This window comes from Arvicanthis niloticus, chromosome 11 (assembly GCF_011762505.2).
Source record: "Arvicanthis niloticus isolate mArvNil1 chromosome 11, mArvNil1.pat.X, whole genome shotgun sequence".
Taxonomy (NCBI): Eukaryota; Metazoa; Chordata; class Mammalia; order Rodentia; family Muridae; genus Arvicanthis; species Arvicanthis niloticus.
The window spans coordinates 26,749,654-26,775,430 of NC_047668.1; the positions used below are offsets into that span (position 1 = coordinate 26,749,654).

The following is a 25,777-nucleotide window of genomic DNA, read 5'->3' on the forward strand; positions in this document are numbered from 1 at the left end:
CCTATCCCTGAAGCAATCGAAAAGTCTCAGTGTATCTCTTTAAACTTCATAAATTATTACGACATGTTTGAAGGGAACAAAAGAGAATCAACTAACCAACAATCAATTCCTTTTCTTAGAATAGTTTCCTATACAGTAAGTTCTCTTCTTGATACAATTACCAACTTGCTGGGCACTCTCTAATTTACATTGTGTGCCAAACACAACTCTTACCTCAAAGGAAATAAGAATAGTTTATTCTAGAGACAGATCTGAGTGATTGTGGCCCAGGAACCCAGATTCAGGTTGCCCCCCCCCCCCCAAAAAAAACACATTTCATATGCAAATAAATTCGTGGAATGTTTTATAGTTATGGAACAAAAGAAAATCGTAAATCAAGGCATTTTTTTTAAAAGTACGTTAGTGGACCCTGGTGGGCAGCTCCAGCAAAGCCACAGAGTCTCTCTCACAGGTTGCAGGAGCTCTCTGTCAGCATTCCTAGTGTTTGGGTTCATGGAAGCTGGGAGTCTGTTAATATATAACAGAAGGCTTTACCTGGTACTTAAAACGGTGTTAGATCAGACACAGAAGTAGGCAATTGGTGGGTTTTATGGGGCCTAAATATAACACAAGCTCATTTGGCTCAAGGCCTGCAATGCCCAGCCCACCTCGATCCCAGGAATTATAATCAATCAGCCTTGTGGGATCTTTAAACATAGGTGCTGGGTTTTCCTGTGGTTTTCCCATCATGGTGTTAGGAATGGAACCTTGTATGTGTTAGGCAAGTACATGACCATTACTGATACATTGTAGCTCTCCACACTCACAAAGCTGTGATCAATCAGCATTGTAAGTACTATAACACAGATGCGGGATGGTTCTGAGAAGGTCACATCACAAATTATACACGGTATGCACAAGCCCTGTTTCACTACCAGAAAGTCGGGATCATAAATCCTTTGAGGATGCCATTTTGATTTTCAGGAGAGCATGCAAACTTGTAGTGTGTATATAGTTGCAACCAGGGTACAATTTCATTTTTCACATATGGTTTGGAAATGTACTATAAGAAATTGAGTACACAGTGCATAAAAGCTCATTTCCCATCAGTAATGACTGTCAGTACAGTTTCCTGGAGAAGGAGTGTCAAGGCCTGTTCAATTTAACTGGCAAGAAAGGAAGGATCATGTGAGTGGTCTAGGATAGTCACTTTAATTATTAATAGAATGTTTTCATCAGAATTTTAGAGATCAGCAGAAAGAAACTGATCCATAGAAAAGAGTTATGTCCAATCAGCATTGTACATTAGTTAATCAGAGAAGCAAAAGAATACAGAACTAAGTTGCCATTGGCTTTCCATTCCACTCACCATAGAGAGGAACCATCTGGACTGCTGTGAGGACGGGGCAGAGAACTCCCTCTAGGCACAGATGAAGCTGTTTCTCCAGGTCCTTTGCTGGTTAAAGAAATCAAAATGAGACCTTGAGACCTGCTAGTTGCATTGCTAGACAAATTGCAATATGTTTTCTTGCTTTTGAAAGGAGGGGCAGTCCAGTACACACCAAAACCAAGTTCTCAGCACAAAGGACAGGGAATAAGGGTCAAAGACAGAAGACAGAGGACAAGGAAGAAGAGGAAAGGAACAAGAGAGACCGGGCAGGGGTATTTGCCGTGAAGGCACAAAGGACTCCTAGATAGAGATGAGACCTATGTGGCCCATAGGCAAATGGCAGTTAATAAAGGAAAAGGAGAAACCCATGATAGGATGAGTTGGTTAACTGATTGAGCGTGTTAGAGTAGCCAGAAGAGAGCTTTTGATTTTAATACTTTAATATTTTGGTAGCTGGGCCTTAGTGGTCAGCCTCAGGAGGAGAAAATGGCCAAAGAAGGAAATGGACCTTGGTGGCTAGCTTTAGGAATGTAACTTTAGAGATTAACAAGGTACTGCAACGTGCGCATGCTCAGGCTTATCTGTGATAAAGTTACATGAAGAAGCAATGTGGTAGAAAGTTTGAAGAGCTTAAACTAGAATCAAGTGTTGTGTAGCAATATTAAAAATTGTGAATCTTCTTTAGTAGAAAACTAGGAGCCAGTCAGATACTTGTTAGGGTTTATTACATTCAAGTTCTCCTCATATTCCTTCTATATTTACAGCCTACCTTTATATACCATTTCCGGTAAATTTTAGCTTCTCCTTCCCTCCTTCCACCTCTCTTTGTCTCCCTCCCTCCTACTCTCCCAGCATCAGATAACCATATTTTAAATACATGTACAGAGAAAGTCTATAAATCATCCATCTGATACCAGATAATCTCAGTAGATGAAAAGAGCCCCACGTAAGAGGTGAACTAACATACCACATCAAAGAGAGACACCAGTCAGGCACTGCCCATTCTTGGATGCCAAACCTATTTGATTTAGTTATGTACTTAGAATGTGATGGGCTTTGTTTCTTTAGCTCAGCTCAGAAAGTCCATTAGCTTAGTTCCAGGCTCAGAGGACAAGCTGAGGCTCGCATAGAGAAGGGGAAGTTAAAATCAGGTACATTGAAGAGAAGCCCTATGCCTAGGAGGTGAGCACAGAAGCCTGTAGAAGAGAGGAAATGCAGGTCGCTGGGCACAACAGCTTCCTATTTTGTAGAGGCAAGGAGATCCTGAAAGTCAAGTAAATTTGCGTTACAATACAGTACAAAAGTAATTGTTTCTTGCCAGAACTCCACATTATAAGCAAGTCAAATCGCATCTTGTATTCAGAATGCAGAGGAAAACATGGAAGCTCATCTATCAAACTATCCTGTGCATAATTAAACCTTTGTATACCAGACTTAAATTCCAGTGATCTAGGAAATGAACTTATATAGAGTAGTTACTCGGCCTTTTCTAGTTACATCAAGAGGAAGGCATAATTGTTTTATGTTTTAATATTCCCGTTGTATTAGCGTGCTCTAGGTCCAACTGTTGAGAAGTCTCCTGTCTGATTCATTTCAGTGAAGCTTGTATGGGTGCTTTGGTTTGGTTTGGTTTGGTTTGGTTTGGTTTGGTTTGGTTTGGTTGTATATGTGTGCATGCACATACATGCATGTTGGTGCTCTTGGAGGCCAGGGGCATTGGAGCCTGTAGAGCTAGAGTTACAGAAGCTTTTGAGGCTCCCTAAGTGGGTTCAGGAAATAAATTTCAGCTCTCTGGAAGAGCAATCTGTGCTCCTAACCCCTGCCCTCTCTCTCTCTCCTGCTCTTTAAGAAGGATTTTACAAAGAATGTGGGCAAGCATGGCAGCATTCATCTGTAGATCTCACTACTCAGGATTCTAAGGTAGAAGGATCAGTTGAGCCCAGGAGTTCACAGCCTACTGGGAAAACATCAGACACACATGGGTAGACCCTGTCTGGGAAACAGAGAGGATGAGGGAGAAAGCAAGTTTGTTAGGAAAGTGCAAAGAGTGTACCTGGAAGGATGGGTATGATCAAAGTATGTTACGTAAATGTATGCAAACATCACATTGAAGCTCATTATTTTGTACAATGAATATACACTGGGAAAACTTACAAAAAGGATCAGAAATACAAAGAGGAATAGATTTGGGACAGAAGGAGAGTGTTTACTAAACTTGAAAATAATTAGCAGTTATATAGGCTGTTATATAGACTGCATGAGACTGGAGACCACCTGGCTTGAACACCTTCCCGACCAGGCATATCCTTCCTCTATTTCCCTGTCTACCCAGTGCTGCCTCTCACTTACTATCCTGTAAATCAGGCTAACCAGTTTGCATATCACTTTAGTCACTTTTTGGTTGTGCAATTAAGACTCCACTAACAACTTAATTCTGGCCAGTGAAAACCTGTTATGGCTTAGTATCACTAGGGCACTGACTCGTAAAATCCCTCACATTTGAATCAAAATGAAGATAATGTTATGCTAAGTAAGATTTTTCTCTTTAAAAATCAGGATTAATATTGTCACAGGCTTGAGAAATGTACATTAAAATGTTGATTTTTTTATGAGAGTTTGAAGGAATAACACTGGATCTTGATGAACATACAATGATTTGTAAAAGTGAGAAGCAAAAGAGCACACTGACCTCTAGGAAAGACAATGCCAGAGCATCCCTGATTAGAACAGATCCTAGCAGAACATTAGAAAACCAATTTTGTTGCAGCCCGACACAATAATTGTACAAAAAGCACGTTTAGTAAATGTTTTCTCCCTTTGATAGAAGTATATGCGAGCATTGCAATCATGGTAATGCTGATATTTATTTATAGCAATTTCATAATAATTCACTAAAATCTGGACTCAGGGTAATGTTATTGGAGATAGTGGGAAAATTATCAGAACTTAATTACAAACTAAATAGAGATTTAATGATAAGAGCAATCAAAGAACCTAGCAGATTCGGGTCTGATGGGAAAGTAAGTACAGGAAATGACTGACACAGGTTCAAGAAGATCTTCCCTGTTGGCTCAGACTTGCATCCATTGCCATGTGACTTCCCATGGTCTACTGTTATGTGCAGACGTAGTGTTTGTTTTCTTTCCTGACAATAAATGGTTTTCATACAATTCATTCTGATTACGGTTTCCCCTCCTCAACTCCCAGATCCTTCCCAATTCACTACTCACCCAAATCCATGCCGTTTCTCTTTCATTAGAATATAAACAAGCATCTAAAGAACTAATATGATAAAAGAAAAACATCAGATTAAAACAAAATAATCAAGGCAAAACGGAGTAAAAAAAAAAGCACATAAAACACAGAAATGCTTGAACACACAGAGTCACACACAGAGAAAACCTAGAAAACAAAATCAGAAACCATAATGTATAAGCCAAAGATCTATACGGTTAAAAAGATATGTGCAGACAAAGCCATGTGAGACAAAATACTTCCAAAAATACCATTGAGTTTGTTTTCTGTTGGCCACATACTGCTGAGCATGGGCCTGCCCTTGACAAGGCTCGAGGACCAGTGAGACTCCCTTGGAGTGTTTCAATGCCAAGACGAGAACAAAGAAACCGGCAGTCTGAGCAACTTTCATATATGACCTTTGTACTCTTATACGCGCATCTAGACTGGCATTGCTCAGCGACTAACTGCAGACCCTAAAGAGAAACTCAGAAGTCCTTTTATACTTTACAGAAAGAAATTCTGGATCAGCAACAGCGAGAGCGAAATGATACAAGCTTTCATGGTGTGTGCATGTTTTGCAGTGAGGAATTTCGTGGAAACAGGTTTGCCATTCTCTATAACCTTATATCCTCAGCGCTGTGGGACAATATATCAACTCTGTATTAAAGGGTTTTCTACTTGGGTTGGAGCAAACCTCAACGCTACATTGGATCATAACTCATCTTAGCCTCCATTTTGTGGTTGTCTTGGGAATTTTATGGGTATTCACATAGCCTTACTCTTGTGTATGGTCTTCTATACCTCTGTATTTCACAATTCTCAAAAGCTTTCATAAGATATCTTACTCCCAGATTGTCTTAGATGGTTATCTAGTATATTATTTGCTACAAATGATGCTTTCCTCAAGCAGCTCTGGTATCTTTAAAAAAAAAAAAAAAGTCATTGATTATTTGGGACAAATGCTCAGGGGATGAGATTTGGTTCAAATCAAAGCTAGCTCTGTGAGGAAAGTGTGGGCAGCATGTGCCAGGCAGGGACAGTAGGGACAGACTCTAGGGGTGACTACTCCCTCTGGTGTCTGTGAGGCTACTGGTGTGAAACCTAGAGACCAAACAGTGAACGAGATGGAGAAGGCCGGTTAAGACACCATGAAGCTCACAACTCCTGCCAACACTGAGTCCTTTTTCCCAAACAAGTACTTTGAATCACTGTGAATTTCTAAGTTAATAGAACTAAGTTGTTTTGTCTGAGCCAGTGTCAGGGAGGGGCACCTGCACAAAGCTCACCCCGTCATGATTCTGCGGCATGACCTTCTCATACAGTCGTACTTTAAACTCAATGCCATTCGTCCAAACCACAGAGCTGTAAAGAAAGATCTGACTGTGTCCAATATGCAGCCAGGAGAGATGGTGAAACCCAGGAGAAGGAGGCATTTTAAAAAAAAAAAAAAAAAAACTTTTCACAGTGTATAGGGCAAAAAAACTGAGAAGAACAAAATGTTTGAAATAATATTTTAAGCAAAACTTCATTCCTAACTAGAATGTCTTAATTATATATTTGTAATTATTACATGCCTTTAAGGACCATTGTGAATATGGAAAATATAATAATTATGAACACCAGAAGTTTCTCCATAGCTTCTAATTTGAAGTAAAACTCTGTGATTAATGATAAAATTAACATTATAAAGAAGGTAAGAAGTTAAAATACTAGTTAAAATTGTTGTGCATTTAATTTCTTAGAAATTAAGGCTAAATTGATGTGAAATTAATTTAACAATTTTAATGAATCATCTTGGCTGGTCTTTAAAAACTTGAGATACTGGGAGATAAAACAGAAGGTATCATCTTCCTCCAGACTACAGAGACTCCCCTGCCCTTGCCAGCTAGCTGTGGCTAGAAGTATAAGTACAGTTGGTCCCAGCCCACTCTGGCCTTCTTGTCTCAGATTCATAGGTTGAATCACCCAGTTTTGAATTAGCTAGTAAACCATTTAGGTACCAATAGAATTTATAAAAGAATATAAATATGGGTTCATATAATTAAGAGGATGAAAGTTTATAAATAGATCCTTTGCAATATGAGGACCCAAGAAAACTAATGGCAAATTTAGTCCCAATCTGAAGACATAGGAGCCCCAAGGACCAGAGGTGATGATGTCTCAGGGTCCTAAGGACAAGAGAAGATAAATAGATGTTCATTTCTGTTGCAAGATATTTGATCACACTAACCCCAAGATTGTGCTATTTACTGGGAAACCCCATTTCTAGTTGTGGTGTGGTTCAGCCCTAACACAAAGCTTTAATCCAAGAGTTTTCTGTTTATTCTAAACAGGATTAAATAAAGTCAACCATAGGTCAAGAGGTAGAGTAAGCAACCAATTTAAAAGGAGTGAACAGAGGATAAAAACCATAGAGAGGAAGTCAGGAAACAGATGCACAGGAAGTAGAAGGGAGTTTGACTGGGTGTTGAAACAGCATGGATAAGGAGAGCTTGCTTTTCCTTTGGAGAAATCACCTAAGGAGAAAGGCCAGCTGGGTGCCTTCTCTGCCTATCTAATCTAGCATGCTTTCACTGCAGCATCTGGCTCCTAAGTGTTTATTTAAAACAACATACCTCACTCTCCAAATCCTTAATAGATTGGGCTATACCTGCTTATTTTGGTGAGGATATACGTGTCTTTATTCATCATTCTTATTTCTGGACCAGTGTCTTCCAGAAGCATATCCTCACAAATATAATCACAAATAATGCCTTACTAGTTACATAGCCTTTCCTTAACCAGGCAAGGTGACTCATAAATTAACCATCACAGTAATGTAGAGCAAAGCCCCTTCTTGATAGCTCTACCTATCTGTAGTTCCCCTTTCACTGACTGGATGTCAAGTATAGAATTCCCAGGAAGTCCTGGTCAAGTTGGGCTACTTCTAGGTAACCTAATCAAAACTAGAAGGGCATTAATCTGTTCAGCAGAGCAGACCATGGGGCCATGTAGAGACTTTTACCTCCATGATAAGCTCTGTTCATCTCCTCGACCCCCTTCTAAGTCTAAAGTGGGTATGAAAACCTTAGGAAGATACCAGGGTGGCAAGGTGGAGAAATCTTTGAGCTTTCTGAGCCTACAGAGTAGACCTCATACTGAGTGCTAACCTTCAACCACTCACCTTCAAATCTAGATACCTCTCTGGCAGGACCCCAGAAAGTTAGAGGAAGACTAGGAGGCTTCAAGAACATGTTCAGAGTCAACAGTAAAGTAAAAACCAATGGGGAGCATCCCAGTACCCTTGCAGCTCTTCAGCCAACTGCTGAATCTGTGCCTATTTCAAACCTTGTAAGTAAACATCCTGGGTAGATCTGACTGAGGCCTTCTACTCTTAAGAAAAAAACAAAACAAAACAAAACTTAGAGTGAAGATGGCATGGGGCTTGGCCCAGTGGAACCTATCTCTATACACAGGTTCTAAGAACAGTGCTACCCCAACTCCCCTTGAGTCAGCTCTCTTAGACTCTGGAAGCCACTATTCACAAAGATTGGGATATCTCTTATCTCACACATTCTTTGAACCAGCCACAGGTTTATATCCCATCTCCTGGCTTTCAAACCTTATTCTACAGGCCTTTAATCTGCAGAAGTTGAGGGAGGAGGCTCCCATGAATGCATTCTGTATAATTGGTAACACCCAGAGATCTTGGATACTTAGCTTGGGTTAGCAGAAAAACTGCCTACTCATCTATGCTTGAGCCAGCTGTTACTTCTGACTCAAGCTAGGAATAGTTGGCAACTGCATCTCATCCTAAAACCCAACACATGTCCCACTGTATTTTAGCGTCTCCATGGATCCTAAGGTCTCTGTCCTGCTCTACTGTGGACTTGGGCTATAGGAAGTTTCTTGACTCTGCATCATTCTACTGCTGTCCATCCATCCACCTCGGTTGCTATAAGAAGTTCCCAGTGTCTTTCTGTCTGGAGTCTTCTATAGCATAGGTTCTGCCCTGCAACCTATGGGTAGGATGTCCTGGGAAAACTCTGAAGGTCTGACCAGCAGTGTAAAGTCCCCACCAAGTACTTTAGTTGAAGTTATAAGTTACCATTAAGCAGTTAGAGAAGACAGCTTATTAACCACAGATTAATAAATGTGCCCACTAGATCATGAACCTAAAAAGATAGCATACATTTATGGAGAGAAGGTTACTTTATTTTTGTGAAAAACTAATTCAAAAACACTTTGAAGGAATCAAAGATATGTAAGATAAACATCTTATGCAGCAATTATGCACAGTCTCACAGTGATATATACTCCTGCACCCCTGAAATGCTCACCTTTATTTATGAGAAAGTCTTATTAGGAGATATTACATATATATGCTTCTTGCTATTTAAGTTGTAGAAATAAAGATTTTCACGTAATGCATATATTCCATAAGATGCTACTCAACTCTATAAAATAGTTGAGTCACACCAACAGGGATATAATGTGGGAGACATGATACCAAGTGAAATGTGCCTTGCACAAGAACACAGGTATTTCATGATCTCACTCATATGTGGAATCTGAAGAAAATTGAGGTGGTAGGAGTTGAAAATAGAGTGGTGACTACTGGTGCCTAGGAAGGGTTGTGGAAAAGGCAGAGTCGATTGGTGCATGCGCAACATAGTTAAATAGTAAGAGGTTTGGTATGCTGGTGTTGCCCAATAGGGTCCCATTAGCTAGTGCTAATATACCGTATACCACAAAAAGCTAAAGAAAGAAGTATAAGTGATCCATGTTAGAGCACATATGACCTAAGCACTCTACAGTATCTATGTATCAAAATACCATATGATAATTAATAAATATTTTCATTATTATATTTTACACATAAATTAAAAATAAATTAAAATGTTGAAATAAAGTTTTCTTTTGAGTATAAGCTAGTCTACAAGCTGATAATTGTGCTTCCAGGCTGTCATGATCCTTGTATATAGCATCTATTAACAGTAGGTTCATAATCTCTGATACTGTGCCAGGTGAACATCCATGATCTCATGTCACAGAAAACGCCATCTTGATAGTAACCAATTGCTCTTCTCCAGAGGCAGAATTAGTCAAGATTTTTCAGAGACCAGAACCACCATGTGTGATAAGGGAACACGTAAGATTTAGTAGTAGAGTTGCCTTATCCATTTTAGAGGCTGAGCCCTCCCACAGTGAACTGTGTAAACATTAGAGACAGCCATGCTCCATGCAGATACACAGGGATCAGAATCAGGGGAGTTCATTTCAAGTCCTATGGCCTGAGAGTCCTGGGACCACTGGTGTAAGCCGGAGTACCAAGGCCAGAGGGCTTGAAGTTCCAGTATCTGAGGGATAGAGATTAGTGGTATCTTAACTCCAGGCGACAGAGACCAAGCAAGCAGCATCTTCCTGCTTCTACTCTCAGATGCCCACCACTCCTCTGTGAAAACATCCTTACCACCACACATGCCAAATGCTTTCCTTGTTCTCTTCTGTTCCTTATCCCAGTAAAAGTTAATGCCTAAAATTAACCCGTCACTTTCATAGTGAGTTGGGAAAGCAGAGGCAGCATCATTTATTTACTAGATTAAAGAGTAGAACCCCTGCCAGGCAGTGGTGGTATGAGTCTTTTGGAGGCAGAGGTAAACAGATTTCTGAGTTTAAGGACAGCCTGGTCTAGAGAAACCCTGTCACAGAGAGAAGCAGAGAGAGAGAGAGGGAGAGGGAGAGGGAGAGGGAGAGGGAGAGGGAGAGGGAGAGGGAGAGAGAGAGAGAGAGAGAGAGAGAGAGAGAGAGAGAGAGAGAGAGAGAGAGACAGAGACAGAGACAGACAGAGAGAGAGAGAGAGAGAGAGAGAGAGAGAGAGAATGAGAGAATGAGAGAATATGAATAGGACCTGATGCTTCAACAGAGTCTAACCCTTCCAATGGTAGAAAGACAGCATGTGGCTTTGCATTTTATTTAGCATATCCATTTTAGTGAGGCTCAAGTGTTTATGTCTGTATCTAGTACTTGTTTATCCTCTGATTAGTTGTTGTCATATAAATGTTATTCCTAGCCTGATTTGCTCCTGGATTATTTATAAATAATAGGAATTGTTCATATTCCTTTGCAGATCTGTTCTGTTGAACCACATGGCCAGAGAGCATGCTTTCAACATTGGTTTGCCAGACAACATTGTAAACTGCACTGAATTCTTATGCACATTACAGAAGAAACTGGACAAGTAAGTATTCCCTGGCAAAACACAGATACTTCTGGATTTTTAAAAACTGTTTTAATGGCGGTCAGTGGTGGTGCTCGCCTTTAATCCCAGCACTTGGGAGGCAGAGGCAGGCGGATTTCTGAGTTCGAGGCCAGCCTGGTCTACAGAGTGAGTTCCAGGACAGCCAGGACTACACAGAGAAACCCTGTCTCAAAAAAACAAAAAAAAACAAAAAAAACAAAAAAAAATTGTTTTAATAAATTAATTTAACTTAGAATCAAATGGAAGTTACTCCTTTCTTATGCTGTGGGACTTTACATTTTTGGTATTATGTAGATTTTATCTAGATTATATTGCCTTCTAGTGAGTTTTGAAATTATTGCATTAAAATGCATACTTTATGCCAAACATTGACGCTGTAAGTTATATTGTAAGAAAATGTACTCATCATCAATATTCTGTACTTTTCTCATTGCTATGACCCAATACCTAGCAGGTCACAACTTCAGGAAGGCAGGGTTTATTTTAGCGCATAGTACCAAGGGATGCCAACCACTGTGGCAGGGAAGGGAGGGCTTGAGGAGCAGAAGGAGACTGGACTGGCCACGTTGCTTGCACAGCCTAGAGCAATCCTTGCCACAGTCTGAATTAAACAGCAAGTTGGCCAATTTAGACTACTACAAAGCAAACCATACCATTCCATGCTTTCTACAAAGCCAAGTGGGTAAAGGGATGGGGGATTCACGGAGGGACCATATTACTCTAGTTTATTTTGTTTAATCCAAATAAATAAATGTAAAATTAAAAATAGGGTTCTTGCAACAGTTGTCCAAGGGATGTGTTTAGCAATGTGTGTGTGTGTTTCCTTTAGCTTACAATGTTTGTACTGTGAGAAGACCTTCAGAGACAAAAACACACTTAAAGATCACATGAGAAAAAAGCAGCATCGTAGGATCAATCCAAAAAACAGAGAATATGACCGATTCTATGTCATCAATTACTTGGTAAGTCTTGCTGCTTATAGTTTAAAATTCGGCTACAATACCACAATCAAAATCCACCTACAAGCCAACTAATGTCTGAATAATGAATGAATTGGCACAAAGGTTAAAAGGTAATGAGAGGCGTTATCAAGAAGTAGTTAGCAGTGGTTTGCGAAGCAAATTTGATTCGTTGTATTTTGGTTTGACAGATGTTTCTGCAGTAAAGTTGACAGATGCATCTCTAGAATGCAGTGTGATAGCAACTGGAAAAAACAAACAGTATTTCATTATCTACAAACCATTCCCCATTTGGTGTTATCTGGCAGCTTGAAGCCAGGGCTTTATGTATTCTGCTTTTAAAAGCTTTTATTGAGCATTGGGTGTGCTAGATGCCACACAAGATAATTGTTTAAAAGCAATTTCTTTACTCTTCTCCCATCTCTCCACTAAATGGTCCTCCCTTTATCCTCAAAATAAAAAGTGCATCTGTATCATTGTCATCTGCCAGCTTCTCTTTAAGAGACATTTCAGAGAAACTGTTCCATTTTATTAAGCAAGTATTTTTGTTTAGTGACCCATGTCACAGATTTTAAATGTTTAAGGTACAAAGTCTCTGTCCTGTCTGTTGCCTACTGTGGATTCATCCTTTTGGGACAAGCAGTGGTATTCAGTTAGAGACCGTACTGGAGTTATTTAAGATTCTGGGAGGGGATTTTGGACTGACATAATGACTGGAGAATGCCACCAGGCCTGCCTTCAGTCCCCCAGCTTTTTCATTGTGTGTAATAAGGTGTCCTACCCATACATAGAAAAGGCTTACAAGTTCTACAGAACGATGAAAGATGAAAGTTCTGATGCTGAAATTTCCTGAAGCAAGAGATGTGCCCCCCCCCCCCCCGTAATATAAGTACATTAAAATTCAAGCCTGTTGATCTCAAAAGACTGAGGGAATATTATCAGCCCCTTCCTGGGTTGGGCAGAAAGAGACACAGGATCTGTGTTAGAAGTCTCTGCTCTCATGTGCACATTTTATGTGTTTTAACTTAGTCATACAGTGTTAAACTGAAATTCTCTTCAAGAAGTAAGTTTAGCATTTGCTTAAAGATTGGCTCTGGGAACTTGCCAACGTTTACTACAAATGTTTTACAACCAGCTCAAGGCAAAGACACCCCCTGAGTCTTTCCATCTTCTCTTTAAATCATTCAGGCATGACTTCCTAGAGCCAATGCTGCTTCAGGGCCCAGCCCACTCCAGCAGGGAGTGGACACCAGCCATGAAAGCAATTTACTAGTTCTCCTTCTGGGGCCCCATTAAACTAATATGCAAGAGCTGCGAACTAGCAGGACACTGTATAGCTGGAGACTTTACCTTGGAGGGAGACTTCAAAGGATCCACACACTCATAGTCTGCTAGCATATTAGAAAAGTGTGACTTCAATCCCCGAGCATCAAGTAGTGTGCCTGGCTGTCAAGCTGAAATTGTTTATGAGTCCCAGCTGTCCCTAGGGGGAACACAATAGGTTATACTAACCACAGATTTGTTGTAACACTTCAAGGCTCAAGAGAATATAATGGTCTTAGTAAATATGAAATGAAAATGAAATCACAACTAGAGGATACTATTGACATAAATCCCATTTTTAAAATAACAACAACTGAGGTCTTTCTGTGGCCCAGGCACTGTCACAGGTATTTATATACTGAATCATTTAACCACATTCCCAGGACATGAGCATTATGAAAGCCTTCGAGACTGGGACGTAGTGAGGTTTAGTAATTTCCACAAGTCCACATAGCCAGGGTAAACTAGTTATCTACTGCATCCGTTTTCTCCATTCACATGGTCAAGATAATGTTGGCACCTCCATTGTATTCTTTAGCTGAGTTTTTTTTAAGAACTCTTGACTTTATGATGACCTGTTCTCTTGTAAAAAACCAGAAAGTGCAACTGGCTTTAATCTGCAAGAATGTGATGATTCTCACCTACAACCATAGCGCTTTTAGCCCAAGTATTAAAATAAATAGTTAGAAAGCCGAGCAGTGGTGGCACATGCCTTTAATCCCAGTACTTGGGAGGCAGAGGCAGGTGGATTTCTGAGTGGTCTACAGAGTGAGTTCCAGGACAGCCAAGCTACACAGAGAAAACTGAAGAAGGGGCCGTCTGGAGACCATTCCACCTGGGTATCCATCCCATGTGCAGTCACCAAAGGTAGATGCTGATGTGGAGCCGGGCGGTGGTGGCGCACGCCTTTAATCCCAGCACTTGGGAGGCAGAGGCAGGCGGATTTCTGAGTTCGAGGCCAGCCTGGTCTACAGAGTGAGTTCCAGGACAGCCAAAGGCTATACAGAGAAACCCTGTCTCGAAAAACCAAGAAAAAAAAAAAAAAGCTGATGTGGATGTCAGGAAGTGCATGCTGACAGGAGCCTAATATAGCTGTCTCCTTAGAGGTCTGCAAGAGTCTGACATATACAGAGGCAGATGCTCACAGCTAACCATTGAACTGATCATGGGATTCCCAATGGAGGAGTTAGAGAGAAGACTGAAGAAGCTGAAAGGGATTGCAGCCCCATGAGGAGAGCAACAATACCAACCAACCAGAGCTCCCAGGGTCTAAACCACCAGCCTGGGAGCACATAGGAATGGACCCATGGCTCCAGCTGTATATGTTGGGGAGGATGCCCTTGTCAGGCATAGATGGGAGAGGAGATCCTTGGTCCCATGAAGGCTGGACACCGAGTGTGGGGGAATTCGAGGGTGGGGAGGTGGGAGTTGGGGGGTAGGTGGGGACACATCCTTATAGAAGCAGGAGTTGGGGGGATAGGATAGGGGGTTCCTGGGGGGATGGGGTAAGGGGATAAGATCTGAAATGTAAATAAAATATCCAATTAAAAAATGATTAGAAAAAAACAAAATGTATCTGATATATTAGGATTTTTTAAAATGATGCAAACACTTTTGAAAAGGACAGAAAAAAGCAATAAAGTGCCTGATATATATGACAGCCCTGAAATATAGACACCACAGCATTAACAACATCCCACGGTGTTTAAAGAGTCTGATAATTAGTAAAAAGCATAATGCTTAGGATATGCATATGAGAGACTGTTCCAAATAGTATTAATACATCATTGAAGAAAAAATTAGAGCCAACAGCTTCTCAGCATCATTATAGTCTTATTTTAGACATGCTAATGAACAGTATTTAATGTGAAGAACAAGTCATTAACATGAAGAATAAATTCTCTAAAATTTTGCCTAAGTAATAACTAATGATAAAAACTTACTTTTTAAAATAAAAGCAAAAGAGTGAGGGACATCCATGACTAATTCCTCACAGGGATGTGGGCAAATGACAGCGCCATAGTGGTCGTCTGTCCCTTCTGTCCGTTTCAAGCAATCCACATACTTTGTAGCACCCTCCAGACAGCAGACTAGAACAGAAGGCAAGCAGAGTGGCTCGTCAGGTCTCTACTCAGAGTTTAAAGGCTAGAGTGGGAGGCTGCTGTGAGCACAGTCAATGAGAATCTTGTCCAAAACCAGCATCCCACTTCCTCTGTGGACTGTATCAGCAGTAACTCGACCATCTACCATGGGGCTTCCAGCTCCATTTCAAACTCTTCTAGCACCTCCAGAGCATCCTGGGTCTGGCAGGATGCACTGGAGCAGTCACCAAAGGTGGAAGAACAAGGGGCAAAGGGGCTGTTACCAGCTTCCCTCCACACTGAGCAAATTGGCAAATGCTTTGCTTCTTAGGTGAGATAATTTCCATGTCTAATAACTTATATTAGTTTTTTTAATGTAACACACTTACAAACACATTGAACTCCTTTGCACAGTCTGGATCATTTCCCCAAAATCTTGCTTTATCCTCACCAACAAGAAATAAGAGTTCAGTGTCTAGTAATAATTGTTAAGAGACAAGATCTAAATAGTTTCACTGTCAGATACTCTAGCCTCAGATAAAACAAACTGCTTAACATCACTGGGCTTCAGCTCTGTGTTCCTAAGGCACTCATGATTCAAGCCCAGAGTTTTCTAAAGGAAACTGTTTCTGCTGTGGTTTTATCATTTGGTCTGTTTTGTATTCTTTCATTTTCTTTTTCTTTTCTTTTATATTATTTTGTCTTAAAATATACAAAGCCATGTAGATGTAGGCTCCTAGACTAAAGAGTTGTTATAGTCCTATAAATCCTTCTCATTAAACAAAGTGTCTCTGCCTCTGTCTCATGTGTGTGTGTATGTGTGTGCGTGTGTGTGTGCATGCGTGTGTGTGTGCATGCGTGTGTGTGCATGCATGTATGTGTGCATGTGTGTGTGTTCGTGTGTTGTGTGTGCGCATGTGTATGTGTGTATGTATTTGTGTGAGTGTGTGTGAGTGCGTGCGTGCGTGTGTGTGTGTGTATGTGTGTGTGTGTGTATGTGTGTGTGTGTATGTGAGTGTGTGTGTGTGTGTGTGTGTGTGGAGGGGGGGTCCTGCTTTCAGGAAATCTTTCCCTTTTTTTTCTTCATTCTCTCATTGATGGTTGAGGCCCATCTGATACAGAGGCTTGTGGAGATGTTTTGAACATCTTTACAGACATACTTTCCAAACTTTTTCTTGTGTTCTTAGCTTTCCTGACATGATTCACTAGCACAGTGTCTCAGTTGGGAGTCATGTGCCTTGTTTCTTTGTTTGTTTCCCATGTTTCCCCCTTTAGTTCTTATCCCCAAGCAGAGTACTTTAGGAAAGTCTAAGTCACTGTCAAGTGCATATTGCTGATTTCCTAATATACTAATGAAAATAGATTTTTCTCTTCTCTCAGTAAATTTTAAAGGTTGTGTTACGAAAGTAAATGGATATAAATGGGTATAGGTTATAGTGAACACTCAGAAAGTTGCAAAATTACACTTGAGTTACAAAGTTTGACAGTAGAAAAAAAAATCCGTTTTCCCTTTGACTCGGAACATTTGTTGATGGCATCATTTACCCATTTCACTTGGAATGGTAACATCACAGATGGCCTCTCCTTGAATGTCTTGCAGCAGTAAAAATATGACCATAAATCCTAGTCCAGCGAGACCAAGTATGGCATGAAAATTTTAATGTATTACCAAATGTTATTACAGAGATCCTGTTTACAGTGCTGAGCCATTTTTGGATGTCCTATAATGAGGTTCAACACTTTATGATGGTTCTAGAAAGTACATTATAGAGTTCAAATTAACTGTCTCTAACGACAGTATGGTGGATCTCGGCATGTTTGAGCTCATACTTCATTTGGTTGATAAATAATGACAGTTGCAAAGCTTCTCATTAAGCTGATGAGCAACAGATATTCTTGCTCTCTTTAAAGCATAATGATGCACATAGTTCTTTGTGTTAGCTAAATGAATGCCTTTATTTTAGGGAGAGGCACATCCATAACTGAGAAAATCTTGGTTACAGGCTTCCAGAGGAAAGACACTGAGTGAGAAGGAAAGTGGTGCTTAGTACCACTTGACCCAGCCTAGGTCAGCTCCTTGGAAAGATGTTCAGTGGTAGGCCTCCATCGGCTTTGGTATCTGTCTGCTTTGGCAGATTTGAGTGAGAAAAGACATGTCATTAAGGGGAAAAAATGTTCAAAGGAGAAAATATAAATGACTGAACTAGAATAAACCACCCTCACCATCCTTCTGTGGTGTTTGGCTGACACTGACATACCAAACAAAAGTCCCTTAAAGTGGAACTTATGAACTGACTGTAAAAGGTAAAAGGTTTGCATAGATACTGAACACCTATTCATACCCAGCGTGTGCTTTATAGACGTTCAATTACCTCACATTTTTTTTTCTGAAATAAGATCTAAATTGACCTCAATTTTTGTATTTTTAAAGTTACATTTAAAAACAAACAAACCAAAAAAACAAACAAACAAACAAACAAACAAACCTTGGTAGTATCTACTATGGGCAGAATCAGCAAATGTAACCAGGAACAAAGGCCAAGTCTCCTTGGACGTTCAAGGGGAGGAGATGAAGAGCAAACAAAGGGACAAGCACATTCACACCTGCAGCTCCTGCAGGACCATAAGTGGCTTGGAGCAGGAGGAGTGTTACTGTTTCTCAGGTTTCGTTGTTTGAGCCTGTCCGTTTATATAATGAACTTTAGTCATTTTCACCTACTCCATTCCTGTCTTTCTCTCCCTGAAACTTCTCTTCTTGTCAGGTCTCCCTACGCCATATTTTTGCCTTCTTTTTGTGTATGGCCAATGACCCCAGAGTTTCTTGACTGAGCATGGGTAGGAGATCATTTATTGGAGCAAGAGCAACTCACTAGTGGCTACAGTGACAGCCCCTCCTCCAACAACACTTAACTGCCTCAGTAGGGGTGGGGCCTCGTATTATGGATATCACAGCAGACAACCACCACTACAGTAAGGTCACAGATACAACGGCTGTGCCATGCCCAGGGACGTCTTTTTTTATTATTAGAAGACCAGTCAGAGGAGAACGGAGCTGTTGTGTTCAAGCAGAGACCAGAATGACCACACAGAGATGTGAAGGATGAGTGGTTCAGACAGAGTGTTCAAAAGGGAATCGGGTCTGCTGTGTTGAGGATGCAACAGAAAGACCAGCCTGACTGGGACATCCTGAGGAAGAAAGGGGCAGCAGGAAATAAGGAAACGGAAGGAGCCCAGGAGAGCATGGAGATATGTAAACCGTGGTAGGGAATCTGTACTGTTTTCCAACTGTGAGAACTGTCCTTCAGAAAGATCACTGTGGCTGCTGTCTGGGGAATAGGCGAGCAGAGAACAAGAGTGGAAGCATTCCATGTGAGCGGGTCCAACCTGCAGGCTGCATACCGAAGCATACAGCATGCAGCCAAGGGCAGCTAAGAAGACAGTCAATTATAAAAATCATAAACTTCCTTACAATGTTATGAGGGATGTGTGTGTTGGGGGGGGGGTGTTTTTGTTGTGGCTGTTGTTGTAGTTCTGGTTTGGGGTCTTTTTTTTATGTGTGTATGGTGTGCATGAGGGCTTATGTGTACACACATACATGCAGAGTCCTGAAGTTAATGTTGAATGCACTCTGCTTCCCAAGTGCTGGGATTACAGGTGACTACCATGCATCCTGGCATTCATGTAGGTTCTGGGGATCCAGAGTCTGGTTTTCACACCTGTGCAGCAAGTACTTTATCCCCTGTGGCATTTCCTCCACTTCGAGTGGCGACAGCGGTGGCGGTTCTTAATGTTTGGAGGAAGGGGAATTGTAACTTGATTGTGAGGTTCTCAAGTGTGAACTCTGCAGATGATAGCGTCATTTTGCAATGTCAAAAGGTTGTACATACTGCTAGGCAATATTTCAGAGTCCTTTCCAGGAGCCCTTGGTGGTTTTCTTTAAAAGGAAAAAAAAAAAAATACAGATTCTTAAGTGACACTAATATATATCCAGGGTAGAAAAACAAGGATTTAAGATTAAGAAAGTGGGGTGGGGGGTGGTAAGAAACACGTAATTAAAAGGCTACTGCTGTTTCTTCAGAAACAAATAGTTTTACTTTTTTAGTTTTTAGCATTTTAGGATTTATTCACCTTAATCTCGGCAGTGAATTCTTAAATGTATCTTACTCGTACTGCTTCGAAGCCATCTGAGCGGCTTTGTTTTACTGCTGGTGGTATTCAGGTTCGGTGTCTGTTTTCTCACCATTTGCACCTCTTCTCCTTACTCTGTGTGAACTCTGCCGTCTTCCTACAAAGGAACTTGGGAAGTCATGGGAAGAGGTGCAGTCGGAAGATGACCGGGAGCTGCTGGACCTTCAGGAAGAGTAAGACACAGCACCACTGCTGGTTAAGAACAGTGTCGAAGAGCAGGCAGATGATTCTTTAATTTGGGCTGTAATTACCATTCCAAAGAGGGGGAATAAAAAGAAAGTCTCTGAGCCATGCACCCTTTCATGAAAGTAATAAGGTTTTTAAATTAAAATAATTTTCCCATAAAAATCACTAAAGATACATTTGAGTGAGATTAGTTGGGGTTTGAGCTTGTTTTTTGTTTTGTTTTGTTTTGTTTTTTTTTACTTTTTCATACACAGAGCAGGACATAGAAATACAGAAATTATGTTAAGAACACAGATATGAATTGTCAGTGTCTTAGACAAAAACGTGCTGAAGATACAACAGTGAGGACAGATGTGACTAAGGCTTTCTGATTTCCTCATATTCTTTTCTACCATACATAAAAATATCATCAAAGGGAACTTAGATAAAGAAAATAAACTCATACTTGAGTGATCGTATGTACTAACAATACATGTTAGACAGTCTGTTACATGATTCTTCCATTCATCCCTTTGAAGAGGTACTGGTTGAGTCTCGTAGTGACACTGCAGATAGGTTAGACAGCTTGTCTCCGGTCACACTTAGACAGGAATGTCACTGAAAGAGACATTGCACACCATACATTCTGTAATGGGCATTTCCAGTTGTCTCTCTCTATTGCCCGGTCTCCACTTCTTCCTTAGTAATAAAAATCTGATAATTCTCAGGATGCTTTCTAGCATGTAAGTAAAAGACTTCCACAGCCTTCCTTGCAGCTATGTGTGGCCATATAACTGCACTTTGACTACAGAGATTTCAGCAAGTGAGAGTGCATTGTAAGGTACGGAAACGGTGTTTCAGCACTATGGTGTGCGTAAGCACTTCCTATCGCTACAGTCTAAGTACCTGACAAGAGGACACGTAAGAAGAGAAGGATTTGTCTGGGCTAATGGTTTCGTGGTGAGGCAGCCATGGAAGCCGGGTTCCATCACTGCTGATGGAGTTTACAGCATCACTCTTCCATCTTCAGATAAGAAAGCAGCAGCCTTGGGCCAGAACCTGAACAGTTACAGCCTCTACCTGCCTCCATGCCTCTCAGTTGGCCAGCTAGATCCCACAGTTCCCAGAACAGCTCCACAGTTAGGGTTGTGAGCTGCCTCATGAGTGCTGGGAACCAAACTCAAGTCTTCTGTAAAAATAGTATGTGCTCTTAACCTCTTAACCTGCACGCTTTTTGAATTATCATTCTATCACAAGATATAACATTTTCCACATTTAAAATAATCAGTGTTTCCCTCTTGAATATATGTGTAGGCTTTGTAAAAAAAAAAAAAAAAAAAAAAAAAAAAAAAAAAAAAAAAAAAAAGCACAATCCACTATTCTGTAGCACAGTTGAAGCACCTCAGCTCACATCCTGTGTCTTTAGTGCTTACAACTAAGAAGAGAACATCCCATCTCTTGGTAGGTGTCGTTTTGGAATTAAATTTCTCTGTCTCTGGAAAGTATCACACCACTTCCATTCTCAAGTCACTGTTCAAAAGAGTGGCAAACAGGGAAACTGGGGATGCACCTCTTGGCTGTTTGTCATCTCGTGCTTGGAGTTCCAGACACTGTATCCGAAAGTCATAATGGGACGTCTTTCCCAAAATGTCAGACTCAGGGGTCAGTAGCATTTGCTAGGAAAGAGACACTAATGCAGCTCTCCATGAAGTGCACTTCCGGTGAAAAGATGACCATGCTTTCTATCTTCTATTTAACCTAGTGACTGGTCTGATTGGCAGGAGTACCCTGTCTCCGCTGTCTGTCTATTTTGTGAAAAGCAAGAGGAGACAATAGATAAATTGTATGTGCACATGAAGGTAAGATGCTTTTATCCTTCTTTAATTTAGTTTCATTCTAACAGTGTAGACATGGTAATCACTGGGTCCTCATTTATTCACTGGGATGGTTTATGTTAAGCTGACAGGACTTTGAATCTCCTAGGAAAGGAGCCTCTGGGCATGCTTGAGGGCTTCTCTTTTTTGTTTTGTTTTGGGTTTTTTGGGGGGGAGTTGTTTTGTTTTTTTGTTTTGTTTTGTGATAATTTTTTGGGTTTTTTTATTATTATCAAATCATAATTTTTACTTTTTAACACAGGTTTTATAAACAGAAAAATGCAGGATGTGGGGAAGGGGATGACACAGGAGCATAGGTGTTTGGGGGAGTACAGATATCTTTCAGAACAGGGTATCAGCTGGGTGAAGGTTCAGGGGACAGGTCACTATGACTCTGCCTATGAGTCACTTGTCCTTATCTAATTTGGTACTATCTGCCAAGGCTGACTATTTACAAGGTCTATGACTACTCAGGCTGGTAGATTTTCATAAAAGCTGCCTGTTTACAATAGCGTATAGCCATCTGTTTCAGTGTTTTTTCCACAGAGACCCAAGACTTCATGTTAGCAGGCATGTATGTCAGGCCTATTGCTGATTTTAGGCTTATGGCTGATTTTAGGCCTTCAGTGTATAAGCAGGGCTGCCCCTGACATCTCCTCCCTTCTCCAAGTATAGAAGGGCCTTGGCGATTCTAATCTTGCCAAGGCGGGGATAAAGGCCTGACCTCCAGTAATTAAAGGGGACCTTGTAATGGCTCTGGTCCTCCTGTCGTTGTCCAGTGAGGCATGAGGGCCATACCTATCCTGATGTCTTTCTCCTGGAGAGGGAACACTTTTGACATCAACCCCTGTGCAGTCAGGCTTGTCTTGAGGGCTTTTCTTGACTGGGTTCATTTAGGTAGGTGACTACTAAATGCGACTACACCAGTCCATGGACCGGTCCAGAACTGAGTTAGGAGAAAGAAACTGAGCAGTGGTGCTTGTTACTCTTTGCTTTATTCTTTCCCCATGAAGATTTGTTGTTGTGTCATTGTGGTGGTGGCGGCAGTGGCAGTGGTGGTGGTGGTGTTTGTCAAGGTACATTAATCTCATTGTAGAAACAGTCAGGAAGCACACATCCTCCGATCATTATTCCATTCCTGAAAGTGCATTGGACAAACAGAAGAGACAGGCCAGGTCCATCCTGGAGAAGAGAGTATGGTGCAGTGTAGAGGATGACTGACTGATGCGAGTGGCTGCAGCTTAGATGCCACAGCTCCCACCCTCGAGGTGCTTCCTTGAGCCTTGTAGCTCAGCAGTTGAGAGATCTGCAGCCACAGTGACAGTACCCAAATGTAGTGGGTTCTGGGTCTTCTTCCTGGTTGTTGCTGTATTGTTGACTAAGATAGAAAGAACAGAGATCTTGCTAGTCGCAAAGGTCAAGATTGGAACTGGACATAATGTGGCCTTAGAGTCACGTCATGGAAGATAAATCAGAAAGAAGAAGCATATAGGAGCATTCCTTATCTACTTTGCCCACTGGGTATCATGTTTATAGCAAAATGAAGCTTAAAGCTAGTAATTCTGAACCTTTATTCGCTTCAGTATACCCAAAAGATACTTCCTCTGTGTTACTCTGACCCTGCCTAGATGCTGGGGTAAAGAAAAGAATATCTAATGATATATGACATTATCACAACAACTTGGGAATAATAATAATAATAATAATAATAAACTAGTGATGAGTTCTGACATTCTCTGCCTGTCTCCTGAACTATGTCTGTCTATAGTTGGCATCTGTTTTTCTCTCACCTTCAGGCCTCCTCATTCAGAAATACTATTCTTAGTTCACCAAAATAAGGACCTGGGCAGAGCTAGAAAGACTATGGCATATATTCTTATGAATCTGATTGTCTATAATAGGTTACCAGTAGGATGCTATATGGCCATTTATAACTATATCACCATGTAGGGGTAACATTTTTGGTATCCCCACAAGGATCATTCATCCTTCTTAGTCACTTTCATTGGTAGCATATCATGAACTCCTGAGCATCCTGCATCTGGTGGTGCTGCACAAAATGCTACCACAGGGAACAAGATTTTTTTTCTGTGAGGTGATAGGCTTGACAGACAACTGGAGAAAGGTGACAAGCAGAATACCGTAAGTCTCTGTACTGTGGCAGTCCAAAGAAAGCATGGTTAATGTGAAAGTGGAACTGAAGAAGCACACACGTACACACACACCTGACTCTGTGAAACATCACTTGCTTATGGTTCTTGAAAACCTAGTTCTGTAGTTGTGGTCCAGATGCCTTGCATGCGAGAATCACAACTTACCACACACTTTTATCAGGCTAGATATTTCAGACATGTACATTGTCAAAACTGCAGTAAGCTGTAACTAATTAAAACCTTTCAACTAAGTGATGCTTTAGATTGTGCTTAAAGAACTGCTGACCATGGAGGAGGGTAGCAGTTAGAATTAGAAGATTTCAAAAGCAGATGATGAACTCAGGCTGCTTCTAATATACTCAAGCCCCTGTGAATCAGATGTCTGTTTATAGCTTTAGCCTGAAGGATTAAATAATTTATATGCTTACAAATATACTCCTTCCCTTTTTTAGGACACACATGAGTTTGATCTCCTCAGAATAAAGTCAGAGCTTGGTAAGTTTGGTTGGAAAGTTATTTTCTATGACGCTGCACTTTAGTGAACCACCCTGTAAGTGATGCTTGTGTTAGCCATGGCTGAGGGCTGCAGTCACATGAGCCATCGCTATACAGATGTTCCTGAATCCACTAAAGCAGGGATTCTCAGCCACTCTGTATTCTGATTCTGTTTACTTCTTTTTTCACATATTTTCTTCGGCTCTTCTACATATGTGAGCACTTTAATAACATGCAATAAGAGGCCAGCAGAAAGGGCACAGGTAGCTTGAGGCTTGGAAGTTTTATTTTAATTCATTTATTTGTTTTGTTTTTGAGACAGAGTTTCATTCACTATGCAGCCCTAGTTGACCAAGAATTTGCTGTGTCGATCAGGCAGGTTTCAGACACACAGAGATCTGCCTGCCTTTGCCTTCCTAATGCTGAGATCAAAGACGTGCACTACCACACCCGGATAAGAGCTCTGGACCTGAACTCAGATAACAGTAGTGTCTGACTCAAGCACATACTACGTATATGACACTATGCCTCAGGGCAGCAAACTGTGAACTGTGTATTCAACAATACATACTGCAGTGCATGGCAGAATAGCTACTGAGTGTTAATACAGATGTGACCAGTTATATAGCTCTCAGGGCGACTGCCATAGAAGGATTAGCAGTGTTGCGACATAAATTACTAATTTCCTAGTGGGTCTAATATACTGGGCTCCTGGATATGTGACTTTGCTGGTATTACAGACATGCATATGTATTACATACACAATTTGTTACTAGTCAGGATCATAGGTTACAGAACAACCAACCTGGTATGAGATTGTGAGTCCACCATTTGTTTCCCAGCTGTGAGATCTTAAACAGTTTCCTAATGAGTAATGTTGATTTCACCTATGTGATGATGGTTTGGAAGATGAAATGTATTAAGACATAAAAAGTGGTTAGCAGAGATCACAACATGTAAGCCCTATATCAGTGTCCATTATTGTATTTTAATTGTTCCATATTTTCAGGTTGGTTAATTAGGATAAGTGTTTCCTGTAAGAAATTATAACAAACAATTTTCCATATTTTCAACAGAAATATTGTAGATATTATAGAATTAATATAAGTTCTATAATATTGTAAAATTATAATAAATATTGTGGAATTATAGATCTTAAGACATCACATGACATCATACAAATATTTAAGTTTTTTATATATTAGTTTAAAATAAATTTAAAATATTTTAAAGAAAATAAATTCTTGACAATGCAGAAATAACGCTGATGGTTGTCTAATGATTTGCAGGATTAAATTTCTATCAGCAAGTGAAGCTGGTCAATTTCATCCGAAGGCAAGTTCACCAGTGCAGGTGCTACAGTTGCCATGTGAAGTTTAAATCCAAAACAGACTTAAGAATTCACATGGAAGAAGCTAAACACACCTCACTGCTTCCTGACAGAAAAGCATGGGATCAACTGGAGTAAGTCCTGCTGACCTGAGCATGAGCCTTGGGTCCTGTTGCTCTGTCCTCCAAATTGAGTCTCTTTATGTAACTTCTTCAAACACATATACATATATGAAACCAAGTACATACATGTATGTGTGTGTACTTATAAATGTGTGGTGTTTGTGTAGCTGGTAACACATGAAACCATTATTTTGGAATTTGAGTTGGCTAGTCATAGATAGTTCAGTGTAGAACTAGATA

General features: G+C 40.6%; 1 protein-coding gene across 1 annotated transcript in view; it reads left to right on the forward strand.

Moving 5' to 3' along the window:
• Znf277 (zinc finger protein 277) overlaps positions 1 to 25,777 on the forward strand; it is a 119,005-nt gene that overhangs the window by 91,347 nt on the left and 1,881 nt on the right. The window contains exons 5-11 of the mRNA XM_034514586.2: positions 5,117 to 5,208; positions 10,716 to 10,826; positions 11,677 to 11,809; positions 19,504 to 19,571; positions 21,326 to 21,422; positions 24,043 to 24,085; positions 25,375 to 25,549. Coding sequence (XP_034370477.1) covers positions 5,117 to 5,208; positions 10,716 to 10,826; positions 11,677 to 11,809; positions 19,504 to 19,571; positions 21,326 to 21,422; positions 24,043 to 24,085; positions 25,375 to 25,549 — 719 coding nt within the window. The remainder of the gene's footprint in view (positions 1 to 5,116; positions 5,209 to 10,715; positions 10,827 to 11,676; positions 11,810 to 19,503; positions 19,572 to 21,325; positions 21,423 to 24,042; positions 24,086 to 25,374; positions 25,550 to 25,777) is intronic.